At 42.7% G+C, this 15915-nt stretch overlaps 1 protein-coding gene across 1 annotated transcript; it reads right to left on the bottom strand.

Moving 5' to 3' along the window:
- Positions 1 to 1675: 1675 nt before the first annotated feature.
- LOC149317867 (cytochrome P450 2J2-like) lies at positions 1676 to 15635 on the bottom strand. Its single transcript, XM_089508596.1, has 7 exons — positions 15554 to 15635; positions 15051 to 15211; positions 10963 to 11139; positions 7917 to 8058; positions 5665 to 5849; positions 2756 to 2897; positions 1676 to 2174 (listed from the first exon to the last, which is right to left on the bottom strand). The coding sequence occupies exons 1-7, from the start codon at positions 15633 to 15635 to the stop codon at positions 1984 to 1986; spliced, it is 1080 nt and encodes a 359-aa protein (XP_089364722.1). The 3' UTR covers positions 1676 to 1983.
- Between the last annotated feature and the right edge of the window lie 280 nt (positions 15636 to 15915).

Raw genomic sequence — 15915 nt, 5'->3', positions numbered from 1 at the left:
CTCCAGACCTTATCAAACCGGGTTTTTCCCACTCAGAACCAGGGTGAGTGCGAACTGAGCAATGCGGATTCACGTCATAACGTTAATGCATTTTCACACCTGGTTGCTTTCAATGGGAGCTCCTTGCGTGGTCCTTCCGCTGAGCTTGTGAACTGAATCCTTACTGGCACCTCATTTTGGAGAGTTTGTTAAAAAGTGGATTGACAGGATTCGCATTCCAGCTGGATTCGAATTCACTGCTAAATTGGGCTGGTGTGGAATTCCAATCTGCTGGCGCTCTGGAACACCATCGCAAGACCCCCGGGTTGCAAATCTCCAACGATGCCCTGCTGGAATTTTGGCCCATTTCCTTCCGGTGGCCCTTTCCGCTTTCAGGGCAACCATTGGAGCTCTCTCTCTCCTTCCCTCTCTTTCCCCGCTGCACCTTCTGCAGAGGAGCCTGGCCAGCGAGCGCTCTCCCCCCCTCACACACACACACACACACACACACACACAGACACACAGCTTCTTTGTTGTTGGTGGTAGTGATGTGTGCATGTGTGTGTGTCAACTGTAGGGCAACAATCTGGGGGAAATTGTAAAAATGGGAGGGGGGGGAACAAGACACATGCAAATCCCTCCTGCATTCCCAGGCTCACACAATATATATACACAACTTTTTCCAGACAAGCATTCTCTGAAGATGCCAGCCACAGATGCTGGTGAAACGTCAGAAAGAAACTCTGCTAGAACATGGCCACATAGCCCAAAAAACCCACAAAAAATCGTGGAGGTTCATTAACAAAAAGAGCTTTACTTAGCAGAGTCCTAAAATACTTGAAGCAAAAGATAGAACAATGGCTCACTACGAAAGAGCAAAAACAAACGTAGCATAGCTTCTAGTACATCACCATACTAACTTTATGAATAGCATTACCAGTCCCAGCAGCATGTACCATCATGGAGAGCAGTACAAATCCCCATATGCCCCAGCAGCATAGAGAACAAACCTAGCCTAGTATGCGCCCGCCTGGAGAGCGCACAATGCCAATATTCTTGAAAACGCCCAGCAGACTTCCAAAGCAGTTAGAGTCTGCAGGTTGGCTATCATAGCCACCTGCCAAATTGTCCTTTGCTCTCTTAACTACTCATTGCAGGCTTACCTTATCCTGGTTACACCTGCCATTTGCTACACCTTTATCCAGTAACAACTTACTATGCTGGCCTGCATATCCTGACAATATCCTGACACTTTAGTAGATTAATAATATGATTTTCCGATAGTTACATAGTTTGAGGTTAGATAAGGGGAAGGATAGCTGGTGGATAGAGCTATAAAATTTGAGAGGATAAGCAGTATCAAATTCACATTATTATATAACAATATAAATGTGAGAACTCAAAACTTCTTTTATAGTAGGGTATTCAACTTGTGTAAAAGATAACAAGAATTAAGAGCAAGTAAAAATACTGTAAACTACAGTTGTAAAAATTATTCAGCAGTACTAGGAAGCAGTTGAATATCTGTATGTTCTTGTATGTTTCTGTCTTTGTGTGTGATGTATTCCTTTTTAAAATTATAATAAAGTGTGTGTGTGTGTGTAATTCAAACTGTTTTGACCTCAGCCAAGACAAAATGTTAAAAAGCTACTTCCACCTCTCAATTTATCACCAGCAAAACAGCTGTGTTGTTGTTGTTGTTGTTTTCTTATATCCTGCCTTTCTCCCAATATAGGGACTCAAGGTGGATGACTATTATGTATGTGTGTTTGTGTGGGGCGGGATTTCAACCCAGTGACACTGATAATGATTTACTGAACAGCTAATTCAATGATACTTTTGTCAATCTTTTTGGCAAAGCCAGGAAAAAAAGTCAAGCAGAAGGAATCTGAGCCTTCGAGAAGTGAAGGCAGAATGCGAGAAGAAGAGAAGAGGAATGAAAGAGAGAAGGAGAGGAAAGGTAAGCAGTAAGCATTGAGCTACTCCAAATAGTTTTAATCTGCTCTATGGTGAACTGCTGCGGGGAATGGCACAGATTTTATAAGGATGGGGATGTAATACAAATCCCATTTGAGGCTCTTTGTTTGGTTCTTTGGCTCCTTCTGGAAGCTGGAATTTGAATGCCTTCAAGAGCTGCGTGAAGAAAAGGAAGAGCTGCATCCTGGCCATCTGCTCCCCCAGACAGACCCGAGCCCCTGCAGAGAAAAGAGGAGAGAGGCAGAGATGATCACACCAGGGCCAATGCCACAACAGTTGTGCTGTTGGAACATCATGAAAGCATACTGCTATAACAACCGATGGTTCAGCAGCAGCCCTGAGAAACCGTGCTATACAACGAAATAAAAGCGAAACAAAAACTCAGTCCCGTTCCACGCACAAACAACACTTGCATTGCTGTAGCATTAGTAGATCGTGATGGGATGTTTTGTGCATTTGTCACTGTTGAGCCTCTGCACATGTCTGGGAAATGTAGTTCCATCCCAAATAGGATCAAACAACATTTCTCTGCCAGAAGCCCTTACCAACTAGGATCAAATCCAATGTGGCCATTTAAAAACTATGGGAAATTCATTCTTAAAAACCTCTCGCAATTTCATCTACTTTGCTCCTTCCACAGACATGAATTAATTTTTCATTCACTCTCTTCAAATGCACTCCTTTACAAAAGGCGGGATTTCTAAACACGGATCCCACGCCATTTAATCGGCTTTGCCCCCTCCCTCCAACTCTGTCAAGCCACTTAACAGACATAGGTGTGAATCCATTCCACGTTTACCTTTTCCAAAGGACAGGAATTCTTCTCTAGCCATGAAGTTGCCATCCTTGTCTAAAAAGTGTTGCGGGTTGAATTCCTCTGGCGTCTCCCATCGCTCAGGATCAAGAAGAACGGAGCGTAGATCTGGAATAACAAAAGTCCCCTGGAAAGGGGAGGGAACCATTGGATCATGAGGGATCCAGGGAAACATACTTCTGCTTTGACCTGAATCATCCAAGACTCGTCTTAATGCATGTATTAAAATGTAGGTCTCTCTCTCTGTGTCTCTTTTACACACACACACACACACACACACGGGAGACAGACCATGGTGACACACTTTTCAGTGGTAGGTTTTTCGTTTTGTTTTGTTTTGGGGATGTAGATACTGCAAATAAGACACATGGGATTCCTTTCCATGAACATGAATCTTGGATCCCCAAAGTAAGTTGGTTGCTCTGCAGAGCTTTGGGAAATGTCCCGATCAGAAGAAGTTTCTCAGAAGGGAAGGGAAAAGCCAAACCGTTCCATGGTTGAAGCTTTACTCATGATTTGATTCCAGTGGGGTGTAGACATGTAAATATTTCCCCACAATTGAGTCGTATAGTATAAGGCTGATAGCAAATCAAGGAGAAAGGAGAGGGAGAGGAATTGCGGCTCTCTTACAGGCATTGTGTCTGAACTGGCAGTTCTGAATGGCTCTCTGGTGGTAGTAGGTCCATTGCTGTTGCCATCAAGCTGACTTTGATGTATGGAGCCCCCAGGGATCAGAGACCCCCAAGTCACCCCATCACCAACTGCCCTGCTTTGGTCTTCCAGACTCAGGGCAGCCATGGCTTTCTCAGTTGAATCTATCGACTTGTAACACTGCCTTCATCTTTTCTTACTACCTTCCACTTTACCAAGCATGATTGTCTTTTCTAGTGGGTCATGTCTTCTTATGATATGGCCAAAGTATGGCAGTCTCACTTTACTCCTCTTTGCAAGTTCAGGCCCGATTTGCTCTAGGATCTGTTTACTTGTCTTTCCTTAGCAGCCCACAGGATCTGCAGAACCCCTCTCCAGCGCTACACTTCCCATGAATTGATTCCCTGCTTATCAGCTGTCTTCATTCTCCAGCTTTCACAACCAGACATAGACACTGGAAAAGGTACGGCATGAATAATCCTAATTTTCATAGTCATTTATACATCTTTACACTTCAGGATCTTGTCTAATTCCTTCATAGATGCATGTAACTTTTAATGTATAACATTTGTACAAAAAAAAAGTCTTGTTGGAAATGTTTGCTCTCTTTTACTATCTTTGAAAGTGTAAAGATGGCTCTTGCACAAAACTCCCTGCATTGGGGTTTTTTTTCCTCCCTAAAGCTTGGAAATCCTGCTTCCATTAGAATGGGGCAAGTTTCCCTGCAACTTTCATTCACAAAAATGTTGATAAAGTTGTGTAACTTCTGCAGATAAATCTTAAATCTGCCATTATATTGAATGGACTTGGACACATTTGATTCAGAAGTAGGAGAGATCAGCCTCATTGAAATCTGGAGTGGCTCAGCCCAATCTGAAACCATTCAGAGTGATCCAGACTTCTGATTCTTCATATTTCATGTCATAGGAGACTTTCCCATGGGGAAAAGTGATGGGAGCATAGCAGGATGCACCCATCACTATCATGTAACTGCGCTAAAACTATGACACAACAAAATGGCCACTGAAGCTGACCAAAGCAGAATGGAGTGGCACTATGACTTCCCTTGATCTAGACACTATACTTTTATTGAGGCAGCCTAGAATTGCATTGGCTCTGTTGAGTCAACACTGTTGACTCATGTTCACCTTGTGGTCTACTTGGACTCCTAGATCCCTTTCACACGTATAAGTCTCTCATTCAGCCAGGTGTCCCCCATGATCCTATCTCTGTGCATTTCATTTTTCCGCCCTAAGTGCAGTACCTTACACGTCTCCTTGTTGAATTTCATTTTGTTAGCTTTGGCCCAGCTTTCTAGTCTATTCGGGTCATTTTCTTGACAGGATTTGTCCAGAGGAGGCTTGCCATTGCCTTCTCCTGAGGTTGTGATTTGCCCATTGATCCAGTGGGGTCCATGGCCAAGCTGGGAATCTAGAGTCAGAGACCAACACTTAAACCATTACGCCATGCTGGCTTTCTTGTTGTTATTTTCCATCAAGTAATTTCTGACTTATGGTTACTCTAAAGGATACATATCATAGGGTTCTGATGGCAAGATTTCTTCACAGAGGCTTTGCCACTGCCTTCCTCTAAGGCTGAGAGTCTGTGAGTTGCCCCAAATCACCCCATATGGTTTCCATGGCTGAGCAAGGATTTGTACCCTGGTCTCCCAGAGTCCTAAACTGTATGCACAAGGGAACCTAAGTATGTGAATCACACCAACAGCATCCAAATATTGTTCTTAAGTATCAAAAAACTGTATTATATTTATATGAATGCAAATATGACCGATATCTAAACATGATCAATCAATGACACTCCTATATAGGATAAAGGGTGGTGCACCAGTTTGAGTTTTAGTCTTGCACTTTTGAGCCTTTGTCTTGCAGAGACTGTAGTTTTCAATCCCTGTTCAGCCACAGTCACACACTCTCAGCCTAAGAAGAAGGTAATGGCAAAAGTCCTCTGAAGAAATCTTTCCAAGGAAATCTTAGGATACGGCTGCCATAAGAGTTTTCTTGAAGGCAACATCATCAACAACAACCATCCATATTTAAAGATGAATGCTTCTTACGTCAATAGATGTGACTTTTGACACTGGGTTTCAAGTTGTCTGCCTTGAACAGTGGATATCTCTTGGTGTGTGTGTTCTCCATCTGTACCTATAACGTCTTCCCTATCTTTGAAACTGTCATGACTGATGGTCAGCCATGTATCTGAGTGGAGTCATAAGAGTCTCCTACCTTTCGAATGTGAAAACCAAATAACTTCACGTCATTCACACATTTCCTGGGAATCCCGAAAAGAAAGATATATTTGGCACGTAGCATTTCATGAATCACAGCATTTGTGTAAGGCAGTTTCTTCCGATCCTGATAAGAGATTGATGCAGAATTCAAAGTAGCTTCCATCTCCTTGTAGACTTTATCTGAGGAAAACCATTTATTTATTTATTTATTTATTTATTTAGTTAGTTAGTTAGTTAGTTATCTATCTATTTCATTTGTATGTATGTTCCAGAAGGGTCACAGATAATTTTTTAAAAAATAATTACAGTAAAATTTAAAACAATTAACATAATCTAAGAAAAGCATAAACTTGCATACAACAGTGAAAAGCTTGTTAATAGTTAAAAGTAAAAGAAATAATAATAAAACAATGGAAGCTTTATTTTGAAAATTAGTTTTATCTCCGGAAACTTAATCTCTCATTTGAATATTGATTCCACACGTAATTACTCTTAAAACAAAACTACGAAAGTCAATAGGATGAATGAATCTCCAGATTTCAGAACTTCACCAGATTTGACTAGTGCCAAACCTGGACCAGAATGGAGATTGCAGCCAAGAAATCAGAAGAAGACTAAGAAAGGGAAGGGCAGCTATGCAAGAACTGGGCCGGTTCTGGAAGAGTGGAGCCCAGGTGGCACGGTGCTTCAATGCCTGCGCTGCAGCCACTTGCTCACAAACCACAAGGTTGTGAGTTCCATACCAGCCAGGGGCTCTGGGTTGACTCAGCCTGGCATCCTTCCCTAGGTCACTAAAATGAGTACCCAGCTTGTTGGGAGCAATTACCTTACTCGTTGTAAACCGATTAGTACACTGGTAAGCGGGATAGAAATGTACTTGCTATTGCTACTAAAGTGAGGATTCTCCAAGCCATTCTATTCCCCATCATCCCCTTGTATGGATGTGAGATCTGGATAGTGAAGAAACCAGAGCGGAAGAAAACTAATTCCTTTGAGAAGAGTGCTGAGGATACTCTGGATGGCCAAGAAGACAAACAAATGGATCCTTGAACAAATCAACCCTGAACTCTCTCTCGAAGCCAAGACGACAAAATGGAGGCTGTCATACCTTGGACACATCATGAGAAGGCAGCACTCACTAGAAAAGACTATGATGCTGGGGAAGGTGGATGGAGGTCAAAAGAGTCTGTCCAGGTCTCAAGATTTTCAGGGCAACCTCTCCTCTTATCTCACCATCTCCAGATGTGCAGTTAATTTGCAGTTAAGAAGAGATTATAAGATGAAGTCAAAGGCTTTCATGGACAGCATTCATAGTTTTTTGTTGGTTTTTCGGGCTCTGTGGCCATGTTCTAGAAGAGTTTATTCCAGCAATTGTGGCTGGCCAGCATTCTCTGAAGATGCCAGATGCCACAGATGCTGGCAAAACATCAGGAATAAACTCTTCAAGAACATGGCCACAGAGCCCAAAATACCCACAAAAAGCAAAGAGATTACCTTCCTGGGGGCTTCTCCCAGGTTTGCTCCCAATCATGTTTTTATATATTACTGATAAAAAAACACACAATTTAGGTTATATGTTTATCCAATCATGTTGTAAGATGCTTTGAGTTCCAAAAATTGGCAAGAACCCCCAGCAAAAACAAAACAAAAACAAAAAGCTAGATGCAAAGCCTTTCCTCAGAAGAGCAAAATTCTGGGATTTTAGAAACTGAAAACTGAATCCCCAAAGAGTAGATAAGGATCTTGGTCTTGGCGATATATGCCATGGCTATACTGAGAGCCAGCATGGCATAATGGCATATAGATTTGATCAGAGGAGATTTGCCTTTGCCTTCCCCTGAGGCTGAGAGCATGTGACTTGCCCAGGATCACCCCGCGGGTTTTATGTCAGACCTGGGAAATGAACCCCGGCCTCCAGAGTCTAGTCCAATGCTCAAACCGCTACTCCATGCAGGCTCTGTATCATGAGTTACTCATCTCAGCTTCGCATCATATCAGCTCTTAACTAGCTTTCACCTTCACGTCACCTTTTCCATAGATATGAGCTACGCAAGGACTACATATTGTGGCTGTCTGGCTACTCCATCCTCAAAACCAGACATAAGTGGTCTACTGGAGGTGCTTGTCATATACGAACAAAGGTTTGTACCCTGCCAGATCAGAAATGCCGGAGGAATTATAATCTGCTTCTGTAATTTGTAAAAAGGCAACCTCAATGTTGTCCCATGATGCAGCTCTTTGCCTTACCTTGTACATCTGGATAGGCCACCATGAAGAGAAGGGCCCAATGCAGGATGGTGTCGCTGGTTGTCATCGCTGCAACAAATATATCAGCCACAGAGTGAGCCAAGGCCTTTTCAGCATAAGTAGAGTTGGAGCCATCTCTGCTCTGTTAACAAGGAAAAGAAGGTATGTAAAAAGACCCACAGGCCACATGAACTTTGTGAGGTTATGGTACCATGGCAGCAAATCTTTTCTTTCAAAAGGGAGCTTGTAATGATTTCAGAGAATCAGAGAATCCTAGAGTTGGAAGAGACAACAAGGGCCAGTTACTTCAGTCCCATTCTGCCATGCAGGAAGACACAATCCAAGTATCCTCTATCCATCATCATCATCCAGCCTCAGAGGGAGAGAAGGGCAGTCCAGCCCCATCAGGCCTAGCCAGAGGAAGAAGAAGGGCCCTCCCTTCAGTCCATCTGCCTTGGTCCAGGCCCCAGAGGGAGAGAAGAACCACTTGATCCCCTTCCCCATTGCCATTTCCTTCTCCTTTTGTGTCTTGTCTTTTTAGATTGTAAGCTTGAGGGCAGGGAAATGTCTAATTAGCCATTTGTAAGCTGCTCTGAGAGCCTTTAGGCTAAAGAGTGGGGAATAAATACATAAGCCATTGATTCGACATCCCACCACCCCAAGAAGGAGGCAAGATGTGGAGTCCTACATCAAAGGGTGCTCCACCTGTGCAAGGGCAAAAAGGGCGGGAGGCAAGCCGAGAGGGATGCTACAACCGTTACCCACTGCTGTAACCCCCTGGACCCACATAGTCATGGAGTTCATTCTGGACCTGCCAAAAAGCCAGGGCAGGAACACAATTTGGGTTGTGACAGATTTGTTCTCCGAACAAGTACATTTTGTGGGTTGCAAGTCCTTCCCTACTGCTTCACAGTTAGCGGATATGTTCATAGGCCAAGTATATAGACTACATGGATTGCCTTCCATAATTGTGAGTGATCAAGGAACACTGTTCACCTCCCAGTTTTGGAAGGTCCTGCAGAAAAATCTAGGCATTGACCAGGGACAAATCAGTGGCATCACTAGGGCAGTGCTGGGGATGTGGCCCATACCAGGCGACACCTAAGAGGGGGTGACACCACTGCTCCTCAGACATCTGCATTTTGGCAGAAACGGGCTGTGGCATTTGCCTGGATCTCCCTGAAATGCTGAAGATATAATGTGAGTGGGGTGAGGCTCAGTGGGAGGAGAAAACAGAGGCACCAGGTATTTTTTAAACAAAATTAAAGTTTCAAATTGAAATAATTTTTAAAAAACATCACACTTTACCAAATGTTCACTTTAACCACATGAAACAGTGTATATGTAAATATATTTATTCCGTGCATGTGATAGTGTATTTTAAAGGTATGAATTTAATTTTGCTAGTTCTTTACGCCACAACTATTATCATTACATTCAGCGATATATGGGAATTACGATTTATAAATAAATTAATACCAAAAACATTACTAAGGGTTCTGTATGGTATGGTACTGGAGGAGGCCAATGGCGGGTTGACACCATCAGTTACTTCACTAGGTGACACAAACCTAGTGATGCCACTGCCATGAGTACTTCCCATCATCCACAAATGGATGGGCAGAGAGAGAGAACTAATTTGGTCCTAGAACGATATCTCTGGTGCTATACTAATAACTTGCAGGATGATTGGTTCTGACTTTTGGCCCATGCAAAATTGGCCTCCAATAGTGCAATAAATCAGAGTACCAGTCACTCACCTTTTGAAGCGGTTTATGGTTATGAACTTAGGACATTGCCCACCCTTGAGACTGAGACTGCTGACCTAGTTCCATTGACTGAATGGATTAATAAAATCAAAGAGGCCTGGCCTAGGATAGTTACAGCCTTAGATGAGGCCAAACAGGACTATAAAAAGATATGCTGACTGCAAGAGAGGTAAAGAGTGGGTTCATGAACACGGAAGTAAGGTTTACCAAATACTTAAAGACCCAACAACTTGCAAAAAAATTGGCTCCTAGATTTGTTGAGCCTTTTCCAATTAAGAGGTTGGTCAACCAGGTGACTGCTGAACTTGAACTGCCAAAGACTTATAGACAATTACGCCCGATTTCCCATTTCAGCCTACTAAAGTTGGCAGTACCTGCGGATCCCTGGAGACCAGAGGCTGGACCGCCTCCTCCTCTAGTGGTGGAGGGGGAAGAGCACTCCGGAGTGGACAAGATCCTGGACTCTGGCCATCGCAAAAGGAAGCTACTATACCTGAACCAGTAGAAACATTTCCTGGATTCAGAGAATGAATGGTTCTCCAAAACTGATAAAAAATTCCAGGACCAATTCCCAGAAATGACAAACCCTTGACAAGGGGGAAGTTGGTTTTGGGGTGGCGGGATGTTGAATCAGTAGCATCCTTTGTGTACAGAATCTGCCCTGAATGGTAATGCTGATTTATATGTGTCTTATTTTACTGGGGCTGATGCAAGATGTTCATACTGGAGCCTGCTGGGGGACCAATGGTATGGTAGGGGTCAATGTGCTTAATAAGTGTGTGAACTGCTAGGCAACAGCTGGGAAGAACTGGTGGAATATGGAAGAGGATGTTTACCTTTGCTGGGCCTTAGCTGTAGCTAGAGATTTGAAGATGCTTAGGCGTGAAATGGGGGAAACCGTTAGACATTAATATGGGTGGAATAAGTATGCGTGCCAAATATGTGGGGGTGGAATTAGTTGATCTAAATGTTTTTAATATGTGGGGAAGAGCGGAAAACATTAGATTTGGCCTAAGATTTGATTTCACCACAATTCAAAAAGGATCTTGAGAAACTGGAGCGTGTCCAGAAGAGAGCAACCAAAATGGTAAAGAGTCTGGAAACTATAAAGCCCTATGAAGGTAGACCTGGGGAACTGGATATGTATGTAGGATCTATAATCCACTTTATTGTCTGATTCTAATATGGGAACAAGTCGTCGTGTGAGATGATCTCCATGAAACGGTTATCTGACACCCCATTGATGAGTATTATTTGCCTACAAATGAGATACTTACTTTCTCCATCTGGTGTAGATAGAAATCAATGATATCCTGTGATTCCTGTTGGTTCTGATTCTGTTTGTGCTCCTCTATTATCTCCTTTAGAAATGAAATTGATTTCCCGGCTGAAGACAATATCTTATGGTGGTTTCCTGGCAGATGGTTCATCAGCTGTGGGTACATTTCATAGAGCTACCAAGATAAGGAATACAATCAAAGCGGTGTGCAACAGACTAAAATACATCCATATATACACAATACCCCCCTTAAAACAAGATTAAACAATGTAAAACTAAAACTAACATTTAAAATCCAGACATAACCATGTCACTTCCGAGTATAGTTCACAGAAACCTTCCAGATAGGACACATGTGTTGGGACTAGGATCCAGTATTATTATTGCAGTTGTCATGACGTGTGTGTGTGTGTGTGTTTTAATTCTCAGTATGTTTCTGTTGTCACAGATTATCTTCTGGCAATCCCTCGCACCAGCTGCAGCATTTCATCTCTAACCAAACCTGGTTTGGTTTTAACTCTGAAACATATTGGAACAAAAATGTCCCTATCTCTTCCCTTTTCTCTGTTTGTATTTCTAATTTTATTTTAATACTTCAGTACATCATGAGATCAGAGAATTCACAAAAGGGCACTTCTGGCCTAGAGGGCTATAATTTCTTAAATTAAAAAAGAAAGGAGGGGGAAAGCCTGCCTCTGAGCTTAGGACCAGACCAGCAAACCACTCTCCAAATCTGCTCTCCAAAAGCTTCTACAAACAGCCCTCAAAGACTGGAGTGAGTAGACAGGATGGCAAAACCTGGGAGCACCCAAGAAGTTTCATTAAACCAGTTTGAAAGTGTCCATAAGCTATCCGTTCTGTCAACTATCTGCCATTTCTTTGGAATTACCTTTAAAACATCATGGTCATCATCATTTCACCATTTTATTTATGGTCATAGACATATGTATGTGTGTGTGTGTGTGTGTGTGTGTATATATATATATATATAGAGAGAGAGAGAGAGAGAGAGAGCACTAGCACAAATAAATTCATAAAATATACACAAAATACTAAACTTGTTGCTGATGTTTTATGCCTTCGAGTCATTAATGATTTATGGTGATCTAAAATAATTTTATTATTTTAATATCTTTTAAATGTTTCATATTTCTAATATATATATTAAATATTTTAACATACAATTCTACATAATCTGTTCCTATGATCCTAGAAGCTCCTGGAGAGGAGTAGTGGTTTGAGCGTTGGACTACGACTCTGGAGATCAGGGTTGGGTTCCATAGATTCCATAGAAACCCAGTGGGTCACCTTGGGAAAGTCACATTCTCTCAGCCCCAGAAACCTCATAAGAGGTTCTCCTTAGGGTCACCATAAGTCAGAAATGGGTCCCAGGAGGAGACAGCTATTCCCTCAATGTATATAGCACCATTTCCACAATCTTCCTCCATCATGCATGTCCATGTGTTCATCATAACTTCCATATGTACCCTGGAGCTAAATGTTTTTTATGTGTCCTTGCACTCACTGAGGTCAATAAATTTTGTATTGCTTATTAGACTGTCATTTTTTCCTCATTTCTTCCCCGTATTCTCATTAGTAGACACTGGGGTGCTACATCTTCTTTAAGAAATATACACTCATCTATATTTGCGGCTTTCGTATTTGTGAATTTGATTATTCACGGATTTGATGAATATGTTCCCTCTAGGAATATCTAGATCCTCCGGTGCAACTCTATGGTCAATTTTAACTGAAAGTTGCACTGAAAGATTCAGAGATTCCTAGAGAGAACACTCTACTAGGCCTTTGTAGCTCCTCCGATGCAGTTCTATGGTCAGTGTCTGTCGGACGTTGACCACAGAGTTGCCCTGGAGGACCTAGAGATTCCTGGAGAGGATACCCTACTAGGCCTTTGTAGCTCCTCTGGTGCAGTTCTATGGTCAGTGTCTGTCGGACGTTGACCACAGAGTTGCCCTGGAGGACCTAGAGATTCCTGGAGAGGATACCCTACTAGGCCTTTGTAGCTCCTCTGGTGCAGTTCTATGGTCAGTGTCTGTCGGACGTTGACCACAGAGTTGCCATGGAGGACCTAGAGATTCCTAGAGAGGACACTCTACTAGGCCTTTGTAGCTCCTCCGATGCAGTTCTATGGTCAGTGTCTGTCGGACGTTGACCACAGAGTTGCCCTGGAGGACCTAGAGATTCCTGGAGAGGATACCCTACTAGGCCTTTGTAGCTCCTCTGGTGCAGTTCTATGGTCAGTATCTGTTGGATGTTGACCACAGAGTTGCCCTGGAGGACCTAGAGATTCCTAGAGAGAACACTCTACTAGGCCTTTGTAGCTCCTCCGGTGCAGTTCTATGGTCAGTGTCTGTCGGACGTTGACCACAGAGTTGCCCTGTAGGACCTAGAGATTCCTAGAGAGAATACCCTACTAGGCCTTTGTAGCTCCTCCAGCGCAGTTCTATGGTCAGTGTCTGTCAGACATTGACGACAAGAGTTGCCCTGGAGGACCTAGAGATCCCTAGACAGAACACTCTACTAGGCCTTTGTAGCTTCTCTGGCACAGTTCTACGGTCAATGTCTGTCCGACGTTGACCATAGAGTTACACTGGAGGGCCTAGAGATTCCTAGAGAGAATACCCTACTAGGCCTTTGTAACTCCTCCGGTGCAGTTCTATGGTCAGTGTCTGTTGGATGTTGACCACAGATTTGCCCTGGAGTACCTAGAGATTCCTAGAGAGAATACCCTACTAGGCCTTTGTAGCTCCTCCGGTACAGTTCGATGGTCAGTGTCTGCCAGATGTTGGCCACAAAGTTGCCGTGAAGGACCTAGAGATTCCTAGAGAGAACACTCTACTAGGCCTCTGTAGCTCCTCCAGTGCAGTTCTATGGTCAGTGTCTGCCGGACGTTGACCACAGAGTTGCCCTGGAGGACCTAGAGATTCCTAGAGAGAACACTCTACTAGGCCTTTGTAGCTCCTCCAGTGCAGTTCTATGGTCAGTGTCTGTCGGACGTTGACCATAGAGTTGCTCTGGAGGACTTAGAGATTCCTAAAGAGAATACTCTACTGGGCCTTTGTAGCTTCTCCAGTGCAGTACTATGGTCAGTGTCTGTCGGACGTTGACCATAGAGTTGCACTGGAGGACCTAGAGATCCTTAGAGAGGTGTCCTCTCAGATAAAAACATGGTGCTTTTGTTATTTGCGGATTTCCATATTCACGGGGGTCTTGTGCCCCTAACCCTAGCAAATGTGGAGGGACAAGTGTAGTTATTCAAATTACCTGGACAAAAGCCATTTTGATTTGTGCCTGGAAACAGACTGAAAGCCAGTGGAGCAACAAAGAAGTTCTATGATCCTTATAACTAGATAATTACTGTGATCTAATGTGTTAATACTTTCATAGATGCTGAAATGGTGATTATATCATTTTGATGTGCCCTTTTTAAATTTACTCATGATATACTGGTGATATGGATGTCATACTGAGGATGGAATGTGTTTGTTTTCGGCTGCTCCAGAGAATAGGACATGGAGCAAAGGATTCAAAATATAGGAAAAGAGATTCCACCTAAACCTTAGCATCAGCTTCCTGATAGTAAGAGGTGTTTGGCAATGGACCATGCTGCCTTGGAAAGTGGTGGACTCTCCTTCTTTGGAGGTTCTTAAACATTTCTTGAGAGGGCTCTGATGGTGAGTTCCTGCATGGCAGAAGAAGGGGTTGGACTGGATAGCCCTTCTGGTCCTTCTAGCTTTGATTCATGATACTTTAAGTAGAGAAAATGAGGCTACAAAACTCTTAAATATGAAATATTGAAGATTCAATTGTGGCAGGGGGAGTTATTCTCACAGTTTTATTCCATCTTTTCTCCAAAGGGTTCAGCTTTACAAACATGACTCTCCTAATTCCTTTCATCTCCAGAATAATTGGCAGAAAGTAGTTAGAGTATGAGACTAGAAATGGCACAAGAGAATGAATTTGAACCCCAATTTTACATCCGAGCCTTCCAGACTGTGATAGAAGTTTAGGGGCTCTCACTGGTAGACATATGGGACTCAATGGGAAAGGAAAAAAATGACTTACAATAAGAGAGAAAGCAACTGTGTCTTTTTTGATAGCATTAATGATTTCAAAATGCTTCTGGAACTCTTCCTCTTGTTCAGAAAACTTGCAGCCAAGAAGCAGAAGAGATATCACATTGCAAACTGCATCTGTGATGGCTGGTAACGGATCAAAAGGCTGTCCTGCAAGTGAAGTTATTTACATTGATATTAGTATTATTCTAACTGATTGGATGAGTATGAGTAAGATTTCACTTCAGAGTTAAGGAGACTGCTGGGAGTGAGTACAATTTATTTTTATACAGCAATATAAGTAGAAATGTATGACATCCTATTTCAAAAATCCAGAGACTGGGATATCCCATCCCAGAAATGAACAACAACAACAATAATAATATTCATATGCCGCCTCTCCACCAGGATCAAAGCGGCTCACAAAGCATGTGCATTCCAGTCCAGAGACTGGACATTAAAGATTCTGCAGACATGGACTTGTAGTAACATTTATTGCTTAAGGTTAGATACCTTTGGCATGTGCAAAAGTCTCTGCAAGATGCTGGGCCTCTTCATTTATCTTGTTCTCCATGATTTTGCCCCCAATTCCCATCTTCCCCAAAACAGTTAGAAAGAAACGTCGGTGCTGCTTCCAGAGGAGACCCTTCGAATATCCAACACCTGAAAGTGTCAAGCATCAGGAGGAAATTATTACTAAACAGCTTCAAGATAATTATGTCTGGCCAGCATGTCTAGCTAGCCCAGAAGAAATAATGTTTAGTATTGATCATTATTATTTATGCGCTCAAGCCTTTCATTCGGGACTGGTGCAAAATTTTCAGTGCCTAGTTTTATTGTGGCATCGCTGTGATGACCCATCAAAAAGAGACATA

The sequence above is a fragment of the Sceloporus occidentalis genome, unplaced genomic scaffold (assembly GCF_023333645.1).
Source record: "Sceloporus occidentalis isolate IW3139 unplaced genomic scaffold, rSceOcc1.0.p SCAF_2, whole genome shotgun sequence".
NCBI lineage: Eukaryota > Metazoa > Chordata > Lepidosauria > Squamata > Phrynosomatidae > Sceloporus > Sceloporus occidentalis.
Note: the sequence above shows the minus strand (reverse complement) of the source record. Positions and strands in the feature narration are given on the sequence as shown.